Raw genomic sequence first — 18,349 nt, 5'->3', positions numbered from 1 at the left:
CGCGGCGGGCGGCGCACCCCGCGCTGGCTCGGGGCTGCTCGGAGCGGCGGCGGCGCGCGGCGAGCCCCGCGCGGTTCCGACCGAAGATCGGGGAGGCGCGGCGGCGGCGGCGGCACGTACCGCCTGCCTGCGGGCCCCTGAGACGGCTCGTCCGCCCTGCCGCGGTCGGCGCGTGCTGCTGCGGCCTGCCGGGACGCCGCGCTCGGAGGTGAGGAGGAGCCGTGCCTTGGCCCGAAGGTCAGCGCTGGCAGCAGGGAAGGTGGAAGGAGTCACTTCAGTGTAGCTGTGTGTATCAAGAGCACGAACCTCTGCAAGGGCTGCTTTCACCATGAACAGTGAGCAAAATGTAACTAACACGTGTACTAGCAAAGACACATTGTTGGATTTTTGTAATAATTCACTGCTGAAGAGATTATTAGAAAAGTTCAAGTCCAAAATGCAAGATAATTCAATTGATGTTTTCCCTGGCACTTTATATTTTTCTTAAGTATACACAGTTCTTGCCAATTGAAAGAAAAGAAAAAAAAGCCACCAAACAAACAACCCCCCAGAACAATGAAAACCTTCCTGAAATCAGGAAAATTCTTTCCAACAGTAACTACTTTGTAACTAGCTTCTCCATTATTTTAAGTGTTATCACTAAGTATAGTTACTGTTTCTTTAATAAAAACCTAGCCTAATTTTATCAGAGAGAAATAGTCCCATCGGGTATTGTATGCTGAATAGATATGTACATTTGAGTAAGTTTATGACGCAGAAAGAATTCATTTCAAGTGATAAAGCAGGCATAGTATATAAAAAACAATTATGGGACATAATGAGGTGACTTTGCAAAATACCTTATAAAAGATTGTAAAATAAAGTAATCTGCAGGTCACACTAAAAAAAGTGTGTTCATAGAGTATCATTAATATTATAAAATATAGCAAGATAGTTAGAATGTTAGTACTGTCAAAAAAGGGAGTATATATTATATACAATATATATGTAAAAATAATATGTATAAGGAATACATATATGAGGAAGCATGGCTTGCTTAAGTTTGACCCTTGACTGACCTCCTACACCAAACAGATAAATATCACATTCATGTATTTTTACCCATCTGAGCATAAAAGGACTTATTCTACTTTAAACAGATTTTTTTGCTTTTATAAAAATGATGAAAAAGTCAGCATTGTGATAAGCCAAATATATTACTTATTATCTTGCAACTACAGTAAAATATTCAGAAACTATACAAAGACTTTAGACAGACAGTAAACATGAATTTAATAAAACTGCAGTTCAGTTACACTGGATCCTTGAAGAGGGAGTTCCCAGTACAACTTCATTAATCTGCTTGCATCACAGAACAGTTTCCAGTTAGACATACACATTCGCAACATTCAAACTCGTTTGGTCCGCCAGTGAACTCTTCTTCCCTTTCATCTTGCAAATGTGAATAGTCATTTGCCTGCCTTTTGCAGCAGGCATTTACCTAAAATACATTAAAAAAAATATTAAGGCACATTAGAAACAACAAAAATGCTTTTCCCTTATGAGATAAAGCAATGCAAGTAACTACTTAAAAATAAATTGTGTTTTTAATTTGGCTAAATGAGATCTGTCAAAGGCTTGCAAACTCTCAAAAGCCCTCCTCCCCACAGACTTTGTGGGCCTCATATCTACTCAGAGATAAAGAAATGTAGGTTAAAACATGGAAAGGAGTTTTTTTTTAAGGAAACTGAAATATAGGTATACATTTTTTTTTTTGTTTGCTACACTTAGTTTCTATGATAAACAAAAATTACTGGTTACTAGTCACCTACAGGTGTTTTTTCCTCTTTTAAACTTTCCTTATGATAATAATGAAGAGAGTAATTCATGAAAAAGAAAGACAAAAAGAATTAAGTCAAATCCTTAAGTAGATTAAACTATGCCATATAAATTCAACATTAGATGAAACATGTACTAGCTGAATTAATTAACTGAACAACCCTTACATTAAATTAACATTTTGAATTACAGCATTTAGGCCATGGTAAGAAATTCAAGGTAAAAACAGGACTTTTTCAAAGGTCTTCCACCTTTTTAAGCAATTCTGAGTTACATGCTGTATTATAAAACAAGACTTACATAGCTATATCACTAATAGAAGAAAAAGCACCTTTTACCATCTTTACTAATCATCTTTTCCAACAATAAGCATCTACTTGAAATAATCCCATGTCTGTCTTATGTTAAGCATTAGAAATGCAAAAAAAGTTTCAGCCACTAGTGCTCTGTATTGAACCGTAAATTTGCAACAAAAAAAGAGGAAGAGCTCCAAATAATTTCTTATAGTGTGTTCAAGAATCTATACTACACTTTGTATATCCATCTCCATGCTACTAAAAAGGCAGTAAGGAACTTTGGGGAATTTACATGAAGCACATCCCCACTGCCTTTTTTAAAGGTTCAAAGAAGGAGGTAACAGATTTGAAATTACCTTCCTCATCCACCTCCAGCCATTGGTGGTGGACTGGGACCTCCACCCCAGTGATTTATTCGACCCATCCTACGGCGAGGATATCCTGGAGGTCTTAGAAGGAAAAAGAAAAAAAAAAAAACTATTTAACCCCTGTTCAACTATTAAACTAGAAATACAAAAACATTACCTTTAAGTTACAGTTATTGGAAGTTAGGTCCTCTAGAAAAGTTACTTAGTTTTGTGTGAAAAGTTGTAACACAAAAACCCAACCCAGTTCCATGAAAATTCTGCTGTGCAGACTGTCCCAATTACTCCTATTTTTCAATAGGAAACTGAGGCTTTATACAGCTCTACAAAAAAAAAAAAAGTAAGGCCATCTACTAAGAACAAAGAAAAACTGCAATCATAGTGTTTCCCATAAGCGAGCTACTTGGAAGTCACTGCTTCTAATGCTTCAGAAGCTATAGAAATGATATCCATATAACAAATTGTTTTCCCTAAAATTCATAGATAATCTATGATAAACTAATATATGCAACAACTGATTTAGTGTAGACCAAAGGCTTAATATAAGTTTAACAAAAATTGTAGAGATACTATTACCCACTATGGGTTTTGGAAACATTGTATTAGTGAGAGTTAGATTTATACTCTCTTAGTCAACTGTCTAGAACAAGTACATTGTTATCCACAGCTTTCAGAGAAAAGAAAAATAACATTTTAATCTCCTGATGTGTCCTGATTCAAAGCAAATCACAGTAACTGTAATTTGAATATATTAAGACATTCTGCTCAGATAGAAAACTAGTGTAAATATGAAATAATACCCTCTTCTGTCATTATATGTATAGGAGGAAGATGTATAGCCTCTCCTTCTCAAATCTGGTTGAATAATGCTCTGGAAACTGAAAAATAAAACAGGAGGACTTATGTAAATTGACTGCTAGAAATAAACAGTTTCAGAATTTCTGGATTGCAAGAGGAAAAACAGGATGAAAAAAAATAGTTTTGAGAAATGAGTAGTGTATTTTCTCAAAATTAGTGTTTTTTAATAATCTTTGTAACTTTTTTCCCCCAGTAAACTTCAATAAACACAAATGTTCATATTTAAAACTATGAAATGTATTCTACCAAATAAAGTACAAGACATTCACCAAATACAAACTTGTAAGTGAAATAACAAATGACTGTTAAAGACTTATTTCCTTAGGAATGTCAATCTAGGAGCTTAAATTTGTGATTACTGCTGTGTAATTATTCTTACGTAGCCAGAAACTATTGTCACCACTAGAAGTTTTCCAAAGCTTATCTCAATTATTTCAATAAAACTCACTTGAACTGCCAGCAAGTTACCATCTGTTTTCATACAGTTTATTTGTATTAAATATATTACAGTGCTTAATAAACAAAGCCACATTGTTATAGTAAAACTTTTTTTTTTTTTTTTTTTTTTTTTGTACAGTAGGTACACAATGCTAAGGAGTAAAGCTAATATTTTTGGTGTATTGAGTTACTTGTGCCACTGAGTAGCTTCTACTTGTGATAAATTTAAAACAAAATTAATTAAAAGATTTTCTACTTACAACAGAACCACAAAATCTGCTATTGACCAGAAGAAATCTGTTATAGATGACAAACGCCAAGGAGCCCGAGCCTGGTTATCTAAAACTTGTCCTGTAATATATGAAGATATAGATTATTCTGCAATATTTAATAAATTACATTGTAATAGATAACATATGATATAGTAGTATATTACATAAAAATGTATCTTATAAATCTAGTATTGGCAAAAAGGATGGAGAAACTACTCTTCATAAGTAACACTAGTAAGTTTCATTTCCTGTGGGGCATTACTCAGTTTTGGGAATAACAGCAAAAAGTACTTGGTATTTCTGAAACACCACCAAACATACACGGTTCGCAGGTAAACCTATGAAAAAAAAAATACAGCTTCAACTCTTCCATATGTGTTTAAGCCTGTTCTCCATTACGCTTGGTGTTTATGCAGAACACAGTTCCACTTCTCAAACTCCTTAAAAGCTAGCGACGCTCAAACCCAGGCCCCGCGGAAGTCCACGCAGCACGGATTTTACTTGGCGGCGACACTAGCAGCAGGCGAGACGCGCTGAGGGCAGGGAAGGGCAGGCCGCCGCCGCCGCGGCTCCTCTCCCCGTGCAGCGCCCGTCCGCTACCCCCGCGCGGCGCAGGCCTCACGCAGCGCCGAGCTCGCTGCTCGGACCCCGCCATGCCCCCTGCGGCCCTTGGGGCACTCGGCTGTCACCCTCAGGCAGCGCCAGCGACGCGACGAGGCCGTGGCGCTCCACCCGACTCGGGCAGGACAGCGGTCCTCTCTCGCTGGGAGCCCCACCGGCCCGCGCGCCCTCCCCGCCAACGGCCGCTCCGCGCGCCCCCGCCCAACGGCCGCCCCGCACCGTTCGAAATATAAACCATCGTGGCGGGCGCCGCCGCTGCCGCGTCCCCAGCCCCGGCCCCTAGCGCGCACGCGGCCGCGCATGCTCCGGGAGGGCCGCTGGCGGCGCTGCCCGCTCCCGGCTGACGAGAGCTGGGCGGGGGGAGGCGGTGACACGGCCGCGGCGGGGCGGCGCCGGTGTCGGTGCTGGCGGCGGCGGGCGGCCGCTGTGGCGAGGGGCGCGCCGCGGGCCGGAGCGGCCCAGCCGCCCTGCCGAGGGGCCGCGGCGGGGAGGGGCCGCCCTGAGGGCTGCCTGCCCCGCGGCGCCTCCCGCCTGGAGCGCGCAGCTCCTGGCGCGCCGGGGTAGCTTTCCTACAAATCGCGTGTTCTTAGTAGTCTTTCCCGAGGTTTGTTTTATTTATTTATTAGTTTGCTTATTTATTTACTTAAAAGCAAAGAATTTTGCCCTTCATCCCCACATAAGTCTTTTCTGGTCGTTGAAGGGTGTTTGGTCTGTTCCTGTGGAATCTGTTTTTCTCACTAGTACATGAAAAACAGTAACCTGCAGTAATGATGTTTGATACATGCCTGGTACAGGGCAAGTGTGCCCAAATACAGATGTTTATTTAAAGCCCCTCTCCAAAGCAAGGCTACGTTGTCTCTGTTTATCACTGGTTTATTTTTGGCTATGTATGTTCCCACTACATGGATGCTGGTGGGAATGTTCAGCCCAAAGTTAACCAGCTGTTTTAATTTATTTTGTTGTCATAAATTTTCTCTCCACAAGTAGCGAGAAGACTTCTAATGGGGAAAATTTTACATATTCTTCTAACATGTAAGATTAGAGGTAACTAATAATAATTAACATAATGATAGCTTCTGTTATGTGTTAATACTGCCTTTGCAAGGCCTGTCCTTTCCTAGTAACTATGTGCTAAAGCCTTTTGTTACATCTTTTAACACAGGGGTGTAATCTGAATTTGAAATTGTAGTGCTGAAGTGGAATATAATGTCTGTGACAGTGTAGTTGTCCCCTAATAAAGAAATTGCTTGCAGCTGACAGGTGATTATTAAAGCCCTATGTTCCAGAAATAAGTTCTTGCTAATGACTGAAAGCATCCGTGAAAGAAAAATATCCTTAAAAAACAAGTATGAGATGAAATATTTACTATTAATATAAGGTCTAGATCATTTATCTTCAACAAAGGGAAAATACAAAAGTAGTGTTTAAAAAAAGCAGGTGAAGCATGGTTAAGTAGGCCTAAATGTACCATGTTAATATCATTCATGGGTGACATCTGGCTTGTTAGCTAGGTATGTTTACGACAAATTATAGTAAGAGTAGTTGGATCAGCTTCAGTTTACAAATTGCAAACCATAGTCTGTATCTGCATGGGAAAAAAGAGATTCAGGTGATAAATCATTTAAATGTTATCTTTAGATTCTTGGTGGAACCAGCTAAATGAAACAAGGAAGAGAGTGAGAAGGTGTTAGTGTACTTCTATTTTATAGACTGCATAGTAGGTCTGGTAACAGGCATTAAACAGTGTAATTACATACATATTAAGTTTAAGATGGCATTGTCAAATGTTAGGTAAATAACATTCAAAGTAAGCATACGAAAAGTGCATACCTTTTATTAATATAATAAATTAAGAAAAGGATATATGCTCACTTTTAAATACTTTTATAAGTACTTTTTTTTTTTTTTTTAACAGTAGACTTTCAGATAAAATACCCAATCCTCTTGTGTTTACAGAACTACTGCACAAGTTGTATGTCGGGGCCTTGGCTATTTTGCAGGAGTATGAAGAGCTGAAGTAAGTAACAGGCATTCAAGGTCACCAAGGAGGAATTCCTCGAGGGCAAGAGGATTAAGAAATTAAGATAAGCAGAAGTCTGTGAGCACTTACAGGACGTGCATCCAGAAAGGGAGTCAACACAGCAGCCAGTTAGAAACTGAGCAGATGCGCGTGGACAATGCTAGACAACCAATAGAAATGCTTTGCGAGGCGCGTGGACGCATGAGCTTGCTGGAAAAGATATATAAGCTAGATAGACAAAGGAATAAAGTTGGATTGAACTTGCATCACATTGATGTGTGTGTTCCTTCCCGTCTTGCCAATAATGGGCTACGGCATCTGGTGACCCCGACGTGATCCTCAGAGACCAACTGGGGTAAGGAGTGGAGCCGTAAGCGGGCAAGGATCCTGCATAGCCAGCGACCGTAGCTGGGCGCCCGAAGAAAGGCGGATTGTGGCCACGACTGACTGGTGAGTCAGGGAAGCAGGATGGGGGTCTCTGCATCAGTGATAGAGCAAGCTGCAATAGAGAGCCTGTTGAGATTGGTTCGGAAAACAGACACCCAGATAACGAAGTCGGACCTAACTGACTTATTACTGTGGTGCCGAAGAAAAGGGCTTATAGTAGAAGCTCCACAGGTATACAAGCCGGAAGCATGGGAACGAGTCGGAAAGGAACTGTGGGAAAGTGTGCAAGTGGGATCCAAGGAGGCGCGGTCGTTGGCAAAGACTTACCGACCGGTCCGACTGATGCTGGAACAGCTGCACGGGGAAGCGGCTGTTGCCGCCGCCATTCGCTGCACCATACAATGTACTGGCGAGGAGCATGAAGGCTCAGGAGACTCAGAATGGACAGCTGTGAGTGGCTCGGGACCTCAGTACGAAGAGGTGCCTGACGATGATGATCTCAAGTGTCGCCTGCGTGCCTGTCCTGTGTCAGTAGCCGAAAAGGAGGCTTGGGGGGAAATAGACGATGATTTGCCACCCTGGGAAGGGGAGGAGCATCCGGCACCTACCGCTCCCCCGGCGGATATGGACACTGATCCAGTAAAGGTCCCGCTGCCGGATGATGAGCCAGGGGACCAAGGGCAGCTGAGAGAGATTCGTCAAGAGCTCCGTGGCCAAGCCGACAGGATGACTGCCTTGTTGGACCAGATGAAGCACCTTGATCGGGGATTGGGACGAAGGGACATACAAGCAGCGTATAAGGCTGCTCTTGACTCAGTCGTAAAGGGGGTAGAGAACATTGAACGACAGATCGACAAATTTGAGTCAGGTCGGGCGGCAGGCTGTAGGGCGGGCCGCGGGACAAAAGGGGTAAATCCGGATGGGGTGAACCGGCAGAAACGTTGGCTGCGGAGAATGGTGGAGGAGGGAGAAATGATGCTGGATGAGGCACAAAATTATTTGCAATCTAAGTTCGGGGCGGATGGGTGTTTCAGCAGGCAGGAAAAAGAGGAAATGCTTGAGATACAGCGGCAGCTTGGAGGCACGGGGGAAGAGGCCCGAGAAGGGGAAGGGGTGTTGTCATGGTTGCAATCGGTGGTGCGTGGCAAGGACAGGGAACTGTTAGGCTCTGCAGGAAAGGAAGGCAAAGACGAGGGTGCGGCGCCACCTCGTGACCCGAATTTCAACCCTGTTACGCGTTACAAGGGCCTTATAGAGAATGCTAAGTTGGAGGGAGAGTTTCTGTTCACTCCTATGGCCATGCCAGTTATACCAAGAGTGGACGGACCAACATGGGAACCAATAGATTGGAAACTAGTTCAGAGGCTGCAGGAAACAGTTTTGAAGTATGGGCATGAGAATAAATTGGTGAGGTATCAAATTACTGCGTTGTTTAAGTATACCACACTTGTACCGGCAGACACTAGGGCAGTGATGGAGCTTATTTTGTCATCAGCCACTTTCATGTTGTGGATGGCAAAATGGCAGGAAAGGCTGGAGGAAAAGCAAATGAATAATTTGAACCTACGAGGAGATGATCCTCTGTGGGCTGCCAGCTTGGATCAGTTAATGGGAAATGGTCAATATAGGGATCCAGCAGTGCAGGCAGCTTTACACCCTAGAATCTTGCAGCAATCTAAGAACGCAGCCTTGGCGGCGTTCTTAGCACTGCCACAAGTGGGTACCCCGCAACTACCATACAGCAAGATTACACAGAGACCTGATGAGACATTTTTTGGATTTGTTGATCGTTTGAAGGATGCTCTTGACCTCGCACCGAACATTCCCCCAGACATGAAAATGCTGCTAGTAAAAGGATTGGCGGTGCAGAATGCCAATAGGGTATGTAAGCAGTTGCTTGCGGCATTGTCCCCTGGGGCATCCATCACTCAGATGATAGAGACCTGTGCCAGAGCACCGTTAGTTGAAGAGGAGCAAAAGGCAAAAATACATGCCACTGCATTAGCCGCAGCGTTAAAAGAAGGAAGAGTGATGGGTAGGGGGGACAGGGGTCCGAAAGGCGCCTGTTATCAATGCGGAAAGGTGGGTCACGTGAAAAGAAACTGTCCGGAAAGGTCGAAAGGGCAGGGTGGAGCGCTAACTGGGAACCCAAAGGGATTTAATGGGAAGTGCGGCAGGTGCCAAAAATTTGGGCATAAGGCAATTGAGTGCCATTCCAAGTTTAAAAAAGATGGGACTCCGTTGCAGGGAAACGGGAACAGCCGCGTGGTGAGGGACACGGCAAACAAATATCCCCCGCCCTACCAGACCATGGCTGCCTCCACGAGCTGGCCTCAGCCACAAGAGGCAGCGCAGGAGTCAATCTGGCCGTGGCAGAATCCACAGTAATTAAAGATGATAGAGTGCACGTATTAAGATCGATGTGCAACGGGCCACTCGGGGGTGGGTTATCAGCTTTGCTAATTGGTCGATCATCGGCGTCAAAAATGGGAATTTTCGTTTTGCCAGGATGCATTGATGCAGAATATATGGGAAATATTGGAATTATGATGAAGGTGTTTGCACCTCCAATCACCATACCAGCATTAAGTAAAATTGCCCAATTGATTCCGTTTCAGGCCACAGTTTTCAATCCCGGACAGGCAAGTCGTGGTGTGGGAGGATTTGGTTCAACTGGGATGCCTCAAGTTGCATTTTGTGAAAAGATTACCGCTCAGCATCCAAAAAGGACCGGGATAGAACTACGTGGATACCAGCCAAGTGGGTGCGGCCGTGGCTGACAAAGGAGAAAGCCGAAACAACAAAGGCGTTAAAGGGTGCTGAGGCAAACCCAGAAACATGAAGGCGCAGTGAGCTTGGTGGCTGGGATTAACTGGCGTGATTCATGTATGGTCATTAACGAATATCAGTGAGAGAGAAAACATATGGGTAACCGTAGCTAATACAACAGGTCAGAAATCATTTTGCTTGAGCCTACAGAGACCAGGAGATCCATTTCGAACTTGTTTAGTGGGAGTGCCCGTGTGGCAACCGGGGGAATTTCAAGGGTTTATTGGAAATGAAACGTGTCTAGACTTTACTGCGGTCAACCAGACGTTGACCACTCCGGGTTTGACTGATACACAAAGGGATGGTGGGTGGCAGTGTGAGATTATAAAACAGCTGAACTACACATTGAAGTCACCCCCAGAAGAATTAGATTTATTAGGATGAGTAAATGCTACAAATGGCATGAGGAACGGAGGATGGGTGCAATTTGAGCCCCTACAGACAGAACTTAACATGCCCAGTAGAACATGGGCGTCAGTCGAGTCAGGACTGAAGTCAGACAAAGTAACGGAACAGACATACTCCAACTGCAATCTAACTGATCAGCCAGCGCGGCGATTGCCGCCCGGAATCTTTTTGGTCTGTGGAGACAGGGCATGGAACGGAGTACCAGCAGGACCGAAAGGGGGACCGTGCTATTTGGGGAAGTTAACATTATTTCACCCAAACGTGTCGACAGTGGTGCAGTGGGTGGATAGCCAAAGGAGCCGTCAGAAGAAAAGAGAATTGCATCAATTAGATTGTAGCAAGGTGGGAGACCCAAAATTGTGGAGTGACCTGAGAACTCTTTTAATGAGCATGGTTTTCCCCGGGGCTACAGCTGCGCGGGCAATGACAACGTTGAAGCAGTTAGCTTGTTGGACGAAAAATGAACTTAACATGACTTCCGACATTCTAGATCAATTATCTCAAGACGTAGCCAGCGTAAATCATGCAGTATTGCAAAATAGAGCAGGTATAGATTTTTTATTATTAGCGCATGGGCATGGGTGTAAAGAGTTTGAGAGAATGTGTTGTATGAATTTGTCTGATCATTCGGAATCGATTCATAAGAGAATAAAGGAAACACCTGTTTCACTCGTAAAATTAATGGTGATACTCTGAATAGCCATCAGGTGGCAGCATAGGTGTGAAATAACAGTAGCTGCTTTGTGTAATCACACGGCAAACGTTCTCCCAAGTTAGTAATGTTTGGGTTTTCTTTTATATAAAAATCCTTAGTCTATTGCTGTTAGACACACAGACGGCACATAGTAGCAAATCATTATTAGATTAAGGACCAACATGAAACACACAACGTACACTGTTTTGGGAATTTGTCAGAAGCATGGTATTGGTAGAGTCTTGGGTAGAGTTGGAGAAAAGCTGTGCTGCATCGAATAGCTGGGGCAAGTGTGTGAAGCCATAGCTAGAACAGTAGATGATTTTACTAGGAGTGAATTTGGAGGCTGTCTGTCTGAAGGATACATGTTTATGATAAAAAGAAACATATGAGTTACTCTGAATATTATTCAGGTTGTTATTTTCTCATTTATGTGTACATCGTTTTTGCAGAAAGCTGTCCATTGTGCTTCTACACCTGGCTTAGTGTAGTTGGCTCTCAGGAAGTTTCTGTCCCGCAGCCTCGTCCAGTTCTACTGAACTCAGTCTCCACGGCTGGAGCTCTTAGGAGATTAGCTGAGTACTTTTGGACTAAAATATTTATAGGTGAATTGTATTTCTTGGTTATGTCAATCCTTTTAATATAAACAGCACTCTGTTGTAAAAATTTTAAATTGTAAATATTGTTAAATAACAAAGAGAAATCCACCTACTTATCTATTTCTTACTTGCCATATGATCAACTGAAGTTATACTTATCCCAGAAAATATGTACAGCTAGCATATAGACAGTACTGTTTTCTGGTAGGTATGCATGGGTCACATCTACACTGATGTTTTCTTCTTGGTGCAGATTTACTTTACTACTGTGTTTGGAGTCTTGTTTCTGTGTTTGGGGTCTTGCAGAAGGCACTAGAGCATACAACTGTTGTGCTCAGAGAGGCTTCTGTCCTCATGAACCAAGGCTGAGGTTGCACAGCAGGGTGCTGCTGCAGCACTCTTGCAGTGTGGACGTGGGGTCATTAGCTCTGCTCATATGCTCTGCCTACTGAGTACTGGCAGCTGGCATGAGCTTTGTCACTAGTGAAGATGTAATGTGGATTTGCCATCCTGGAGCCATACTAAATCGCAGCGTATCAAACCTTGTTTTTTCCCCTCCTTCCACCACATCAGCCAGCAATGTAGGCTTACCAGTGGGAGGTGGCTGTAACAGGATGAACGTAAATTTGAGGAATATCCATTACTGCATCAGCAAAGGCACTGCAAGTGAGCTGACAAATCAAAAAAGGGCTCTAATTGTTGGAGACATCTCTAATATCTGATCTATAGCTTTAGTTATTGAACTTTAATTGTTTTGGACTTAACAACCAAGGTAAAAATAGCAGTATAGGTGTTTATCAGAAGCAAGTAGGTGGTGCCAATTCCATAATATATTTAGTGAATAAAGCAGTGATTGATAATTGACACGTTGTTCTGAAGAGCTCTTATGATTGTGCTGGACTATTAATAACACTTTTTGTCTTCTGCAAAAGAAGACACTGTTACTTTAATGGACTTGAAAAACCTTGAAATTGATGCCTGCAGTGTAGATATTTTGAAAGCACATGGTTGTAATTTGTTAAGAGCTGGCTGTGAAGAAGTTACTGCCATAAAGCTTGAATAGGGACTAGCGTGGTGATTTTGTAGAGGTTTTAAAAATGTATATTGGTTGGAGGTTGCCAACCTTTTACTTCATTCTTATTGTTCCTGATTTTTATGTTGCTTTGATTGCTCTTCTTGGTTTACTGAATGTAAAGTGGAAGCCACAGCCATGACAATGGACTCAGTGACTATAAAAACAGATCACCGTATCTGAAAGATATATTTAAAACTATGGTCAACTTGGTAGAAAAATTCCCTAGAAGCTATAGAACTAATCTGGGAAAACATACCCACAGGAAAATTCCACATTTTGCAGGAGGTGTGTACACCATGCTGTACAGGCTCACAGGCTGCAAAAACTTTTGAGTTACTATATAAAATATTAGTTTAGACTCATGCAAAACTTCTTACAGTAGACTCCATCAGAGAAGTGCTAAGTTATAAGTTTCCAGCAACCTTCTTCAGACTGAATGAGAGAAACATGCTTTCGGTTCTCTACATTCATATCTTCTTGACTTTAAAAATCTTTCTTTTTATGCCTAGCTTAAATAAGCAGTTTTAAAACTCAGAAGGAATAAATTGGGCACACAGAAAAGAATCCCCAGTAACCTGCTGATGTTGGCAGTTAATCATGATTGAGTTATCTTTCATGCTCAAAGAAGAACTAGACTGTAAAAAATTTATAATTGTTATTTTCATTCAACAATAAGTAAGGTAAGAATTAAGATTCTCCAAGGGTGCAGTCATCACAAAGCTGAGCTCCAAAGGTAGAGAAATAGAACGTGAGTCAAGGTAGAGGAAGAGAATGTGAGTCAAAACAAATAATGAGATTATAAAAATTCTTTAAATTCTTCCATAGAATAATATGTCAAGTTCTACTTACTGCATCATAAAAAAGTCATTGAAGCAGTGCAGGCAGAGGGGGTAAAATTTTTTTTTTTGAATACAGTTAGGCATACAAACAGATACATAATAAAATCTATGTAGAAATGAGAGTTGAATTGAAATGTAGAAATGAGAGTTGAATTGAAATATATAAAAATGTAAATGGATTAAACAGAGCAAGGTTTTGAAGGTTTTTTGGTATCAGGAAAAAAGTTTGACATCAGTGAAAATTAGTGGGTGATAACAAGTACCAGGGAGCCCTTTATACTGTCTTGGAAAAAGAGACTTCTGTGGAGAAAGAGGTTGTTTCTTAAAACAAACAGAACACCCACCGAAAGCTATATTGTAAACTTATTTTCTGTATAACAGCTTGGAAAACTTAGTTTTAGGCTTTATGCTTTCATAGTAGTATTCACATTTTAGGCTACTGTCAAAATTAAATTTCACTTTCAAAGATTTACAGGTGAATTTAATTTTAAACAAGACAAATTTATTCTTAGCATAGCATTCCTTCCTCCTCACTGTCCTGGGATGAAAAAAAAATTAGTAAGAATCAAAAGGAATCAGATGTTTTTGAGTAAGAAAAGAGTTTTATTTTAAGCTTAAAAAATAAGTCAGAGAAATAAGTCATCATGTCTGAGTCTCCAAGCATTAGGAATTAAGCTGAGAGGTTTGACTGAAGTAGCTTATCCCATATTTATCTCATATGGTATTTCTCATGCTTTTCTTTGAAGTGTTTGACACTGGATACTGGAATGAGAGCTCTAGCAAAGCATTTGATGCCTGGAACTCCTTTTAGAGACTCTTGAATGATCATTGCTGCTTTCTGCTTATGTTGCTGCTGCAGGTCTGCAGCCTTTCTTGTTGATGGCAGAAGCAGTAATTAGGGTTCTGGAATATTTGCTTCTCTCATGCTGACTGTTAGAACTATGACCATAACTGACTGTAGGTAGACTAATCTAGTATTTCAATTTTCCATCATTAACACTTTTTTTCCACATATTTCCTTGCCAATATTTGTCTAACTTTTTTTTAAGTGAAATAACAATTTACTGCTTGGTCCTGTTCTGTACATGGTCTTACTGAGAACCAGTGAGTGTCAGTTGAAGTTATTTGTGAGAGTGTCTTTTGTGATAATATGAAGTCAGGCACCAGTGTGATAATTCAATTGTTTTAACAAAGATGTCCCATGGTTAGCTTTATTAAGCACATCTCTTAGTTAAACACTAAATGCTAACAAAGCAATAAGGCTACATTATCTATTAGAAGTTCTCTAAATAAAGTTGGATATCATTTGTAAAAAGCTTTAGTACATGACTCATGGGGTATTCCAGTTAAATGAATATGGATCATCTGAACAGCTCTGAACAAAATCCAATTTTCAGAAACTGACCAATTTTCTATGCAATTTTTGCCACTATTTAAGCTATTTCTAAAAATCTTCTTACCAGTTTCTAGGTCTACTTCCATGCTGACTCACAGAATTTCTGATCTTCAGATACTCCCTCCATCCCCCTCCAGCCAGTTTTGAGAGTTCTCGCTAGAAAATCTAGCATCTCTTTTGAATTAAAAAAAACAAAACAAAACACTACCTTGAGAATTAGCTAATGATTCCTCCTGAATTAGCTTGCATCATGTCCTTTATGGACTTTACAAACAACTCTATCTTTTTACTCTAGACAACCTTGAAGGTAACCTAAAAGAACATCTATCAAGGAAAATTACACTGTAATTGGTTATATGCCAGTAGGTTTGCAAATTATGAATCCTGAGACTCTCTCTATTACTTTAATGGGAGTTTCAAGTGCCTAGAGGATATGGGTTTGAATACCTTCTCTTTATTATTTTTTTCTATTGGTTCAATATAATTCCTAGTACCAAAAGAATCTGAGTAGTATCTTAAGAGCTAGAGAAGCATTAATATATTCTATGATTCAAGTGAAAGCTTAGTATTACTGTAGTATCTTTCCTAAATAAGGTAAATGCAGTAGAAGAACACGATGACAGTGTTAAAGTTAATGACCCACTGCAATAGTATTTAAAACAGATTTAACACTAGCTTAATCATATTAATTGCCATATTAGACAAACTCAAGAACAATGAATACATTGTCCCTGAAAGTCCTGAAGCAATATCTTGTTCATTACCTTAAGAATGCAGTGACATTCATGATTTTCAGGTAACTGGATTTTTGAGACTACTTTGTCCTGCTATATCAGCTAACTTTGAATTACTAATTGGAGCAGTCCTCAAATTATTATTATTATTTTTGTATTCTATGAACTACTTTTAACAATGCAGTCTGTCTCTCTCCTTACTACTGGCCAAAGATTATTACTGGTTTGAGTAGACCAAAAAAAAAAGATGAGAAATATCTTTATCGTGCTTACCTCTATGCTGTCATAGGGAAGAAAAGACATGGTAGCACTGAATTAAGTCAGAATGCTATAAAATGAAGTCACATCTTTGCAGACAGTGCTTATCTGATTTAGTTAACAATAATAAAATAAAAAATATGTAAAACAGGATATTTACTAGGAGAGTGTGAATCAGATTCCCTGTAATCTAACTACTATCATAGCCATCAGATATTTAAAATAGGGTCCTTGACAAAAGAAAAGAAGAAATAACTGAAATAAGATTTTTTTTTTCCATGATACAGTGAACATAGTCAGATTGAAATGTCCTATTTTCATTTAAAAGGGCCTGTCTAAATTAAAGGGCCCATCCACTAATGAAGTACATAATGTAATTAACCAGCTGACTTCTGAGAATAAAGATGATACTGAAACCTTCTAATTAGCTTAAGGTTTGCTTGGAAAATAAATATATAACCTTATTTTACTTCCTCTGCTGTTCAGTTGATTTGCTGCATTAGATGGAACTGCTAGATATATAAATATAAAATCTAGTTTTGGTCAGATCTGATTGTACCATTTGTAATAAGTCATAGAAAAAAACAATACTGTATCTTTCAAGTTCTAGCTTATTTTTCTTCTTTCATAAAAACATTCAAGACTATGTATTGGACTATCTACAGGTTGGTTGAGCAACAAAGATGAGAAGTTTTTTGGTTACGTCCAAGGTCATAAAACTGAAATGGGCCACAAATCTTCTTCTTTTTTTTTTTCTGCTTACACTATCATATTACATTTCCTTTATGCAAGCATTAGCCCTTAAGGGAAAGAATCTGCTGTCAGCAACTGCACTGTTTTCTGCTAAGTCATTCCACCACCTTGCAAAGACATTTGAAAACATAAAAGTGATTTACAGCAACATTTTACTACAAAATGCTGCATCAGTTATCTGCCAGATTAGTGCAATACATCAGTATGCAAAGAGTAGGAAAAGTCCTGCAAAAAAATTAGTAAAGCAATCTATAGGAGTTCCACAGAGTCGCAGCATAGCCAGAGGCCCATGCCCCTTTATAATCTGCAATAGTAATGCGTTCTGATGAAGCAATCATTGAAGCTCAAGAACTCTGCAGAGATCCTCTGATGACTTGACCTGAAGAATTCTGAATTAGAAAAATTAAACTCACTTTACAATGCAAATTGTGAAACTGCATCTGTATAATGTATATAGCAACTTCTTCAGACAGGAGAACGCCTTATACTGGCAAAGCAGATCATGCCAAATTTCAATGACTCAGGGTGAGGCTCAGAGGGCCGCAAATTCAGAGAGCGAGCCTGCAGAATTCAGAGGAATGGTTATGTGAATAACCATTTATGCGGAGAATAGTTTTCTTCTACTTTGTTTCTTTGTTTTGTTTCCTCTTACTGATACACCTCCTCTTTTTTCTGCTTACCTCAACTATTTTGTGCTTCTGCCAATGGCTTTACACAGGTGCCAGCCGGAACTGAAGGCCTGAACTGCTGAGGTGAGGATGAGTGCACGATTTGCAGGCACCTATTACTACAGATGGCACACTGTAAAAATCATAGATTCGGTAAGGTTGGAAGGGACCTCTGGAGATCATCTAGTCTAACCTCCCTGCTCAGCAGGGTCACCTCAAGCATGTTAGACAGGGTTGCATCCAGGCGGGCCTTGAAGATCTCCAGAGAAGGAGACTCCACAGCCTCTCTGGGCAACCTGGTCCAGTGCTCTGTCACTCTCGCAGTGAAGAAATTCCCCCTCGAGTTCAGGCGGAACTTCCTGTGCTTCAGTTTCTGCCCATTGCCTCTTGTCCTGTCACATGGGACAACTGAAAAGAGCTTGTCCCCGTCCCCTTGACACCCTCCCTTCAGGTACTTGTACACATTGATCAGATCCCCCCTCAGTCTGGTCTTCCCCAGGCTGAAGAGGCCCAGCTCTCGCTGCCGTTCCTCACAGGGCAGGTGCTCCAGGCCTCTGATCATCTTTGTGGCCCTAAACTGGACTCTCTCCAGTAGCTCCGTGTCTCTTGTACTGGAGAGCCCAGAACTGGACGCAGTACTCGAGATGAGGCCTCCCCGGGGCTGAGGAGAGGGGCAGGATCACCTCCCTCGACCTGCTGGCAGCAGTCTTCCCAACACAGCCCAGGAGACCATTGGCTTTGTTGGCCACAAGGGCACATTGCTGGCTCATGGTCAACTTGTCCTCCACCAGCACTCCCAGGTCCTTCTCTGCAGAGCTGTTCCCCAGCAGGTCAGCTGCCAGCTTGTCCTGGTGCCTAGGGTTATTTCTCCCTAGGTGCAGGACTCTGCACTCACCCTTGTTGAACCTCAGGAGGTTCCTCTCTGCCCAGCTCTCCAGCCCATCCAGGTCTCTCTGAATGGCAGCACAGCCCTCTGGTGTGTCAGCTGCTCCTCCCAGCTTGGTATCATTGGCAAACTTGA

The 18,349-nt window shown here is 41.4% G+C and overlaps 2 protein-coding genes across 7 annotated transcripts; one reads left to right on the top strand and one right to left on the bottom strand.

The window, feature by feature from the left end:
• The first annotated feature begins 103 nt into the window (after nucleotides 1–103).
• Nucleotides 104–16,631, top strand: LOC134145648 (uncharacterized). 5 transcript variants are annotated; one of them, XM_062585353.1, is made up of 2 exons: nucleotides 104–237; nucleotides 6,625–16,631. In XM_062585353.1, exon 2 carries the CDS (start codon nucleotides 7,157–7,159, stop codon nucleotides 9,461–9,463), a length of 2,307 nt encoding a protein of 768 aa, XP_062441337.1. In that variant the 5' UTR covers nucleotides 104–237; nucleotides 6,625–7,156; the 3' UTR covers nucleotides 9,464–16,631. The 5 variants fall into 5 exon arrangements, with proteins under 5 accessions (XP_062441337.1, XP_062441336.1, XP_062441335.1 ...); XM_062585352.1 differs by having other exon boundaries at nucleotides 104–335; XM_062585351.1 differs by having other exon boundaries at nucleotides 104–346.
• On the bottom strand, nucleotides 2,467–5,010 carry SELENOK (selenoprotein K). Of its 2 annotated transcripts, none has more exons than XM_062585356.1 (4): nucleotides 4,888–5,009; nucleotides 4,036–4,126; nucleotides 3,280–3,357; nucleotides 2,467–2,563 (listed from the first exon to the last, which is right to left on the bottom strand). In XM_062585356.1, the coding sequence occupies exons 1-4, from the start codon at nucleotides 4,904–4,906 to the stop codon at nucleotides 2,467–2,469; spliced, it is 285 nt and encodes a 94-aa protein (XP_062441340.1). In that variant the 5' UTR covers nucleotides 4,907–5,009. The 2 variants fall into 2 exon arrangements, with proteins under 2 accessions (XP_062441340.1, XP_062441341.1); XM_062585357.1 differs by having other exon boundaries at nucleotides 2,476–2,563; nucleotides 4,888–5,010.
• Nucleotides 16,632–18,349: the final 1,718 nt, after the last annotated feature.

The sequence above is a fragment of the Rhea pennata genome, chromosome 12 (assembly GCF_028389875.1).
Source record: "Rhea pennata isolate bPtePen1 chromosome 12, bPtePen1.pri, whole genome shotgun sequence".
NCBI lineage: Eukaryota > Metazoa > Chordata > Aves > Rheiformes > Rheidae > Rhea > Rhea pennata.
The sequence above is the reverse complement of the archived record's forward strand: the minus strand, read 5'-3'. Positions and strand labels throughout refer to the sequence as shown.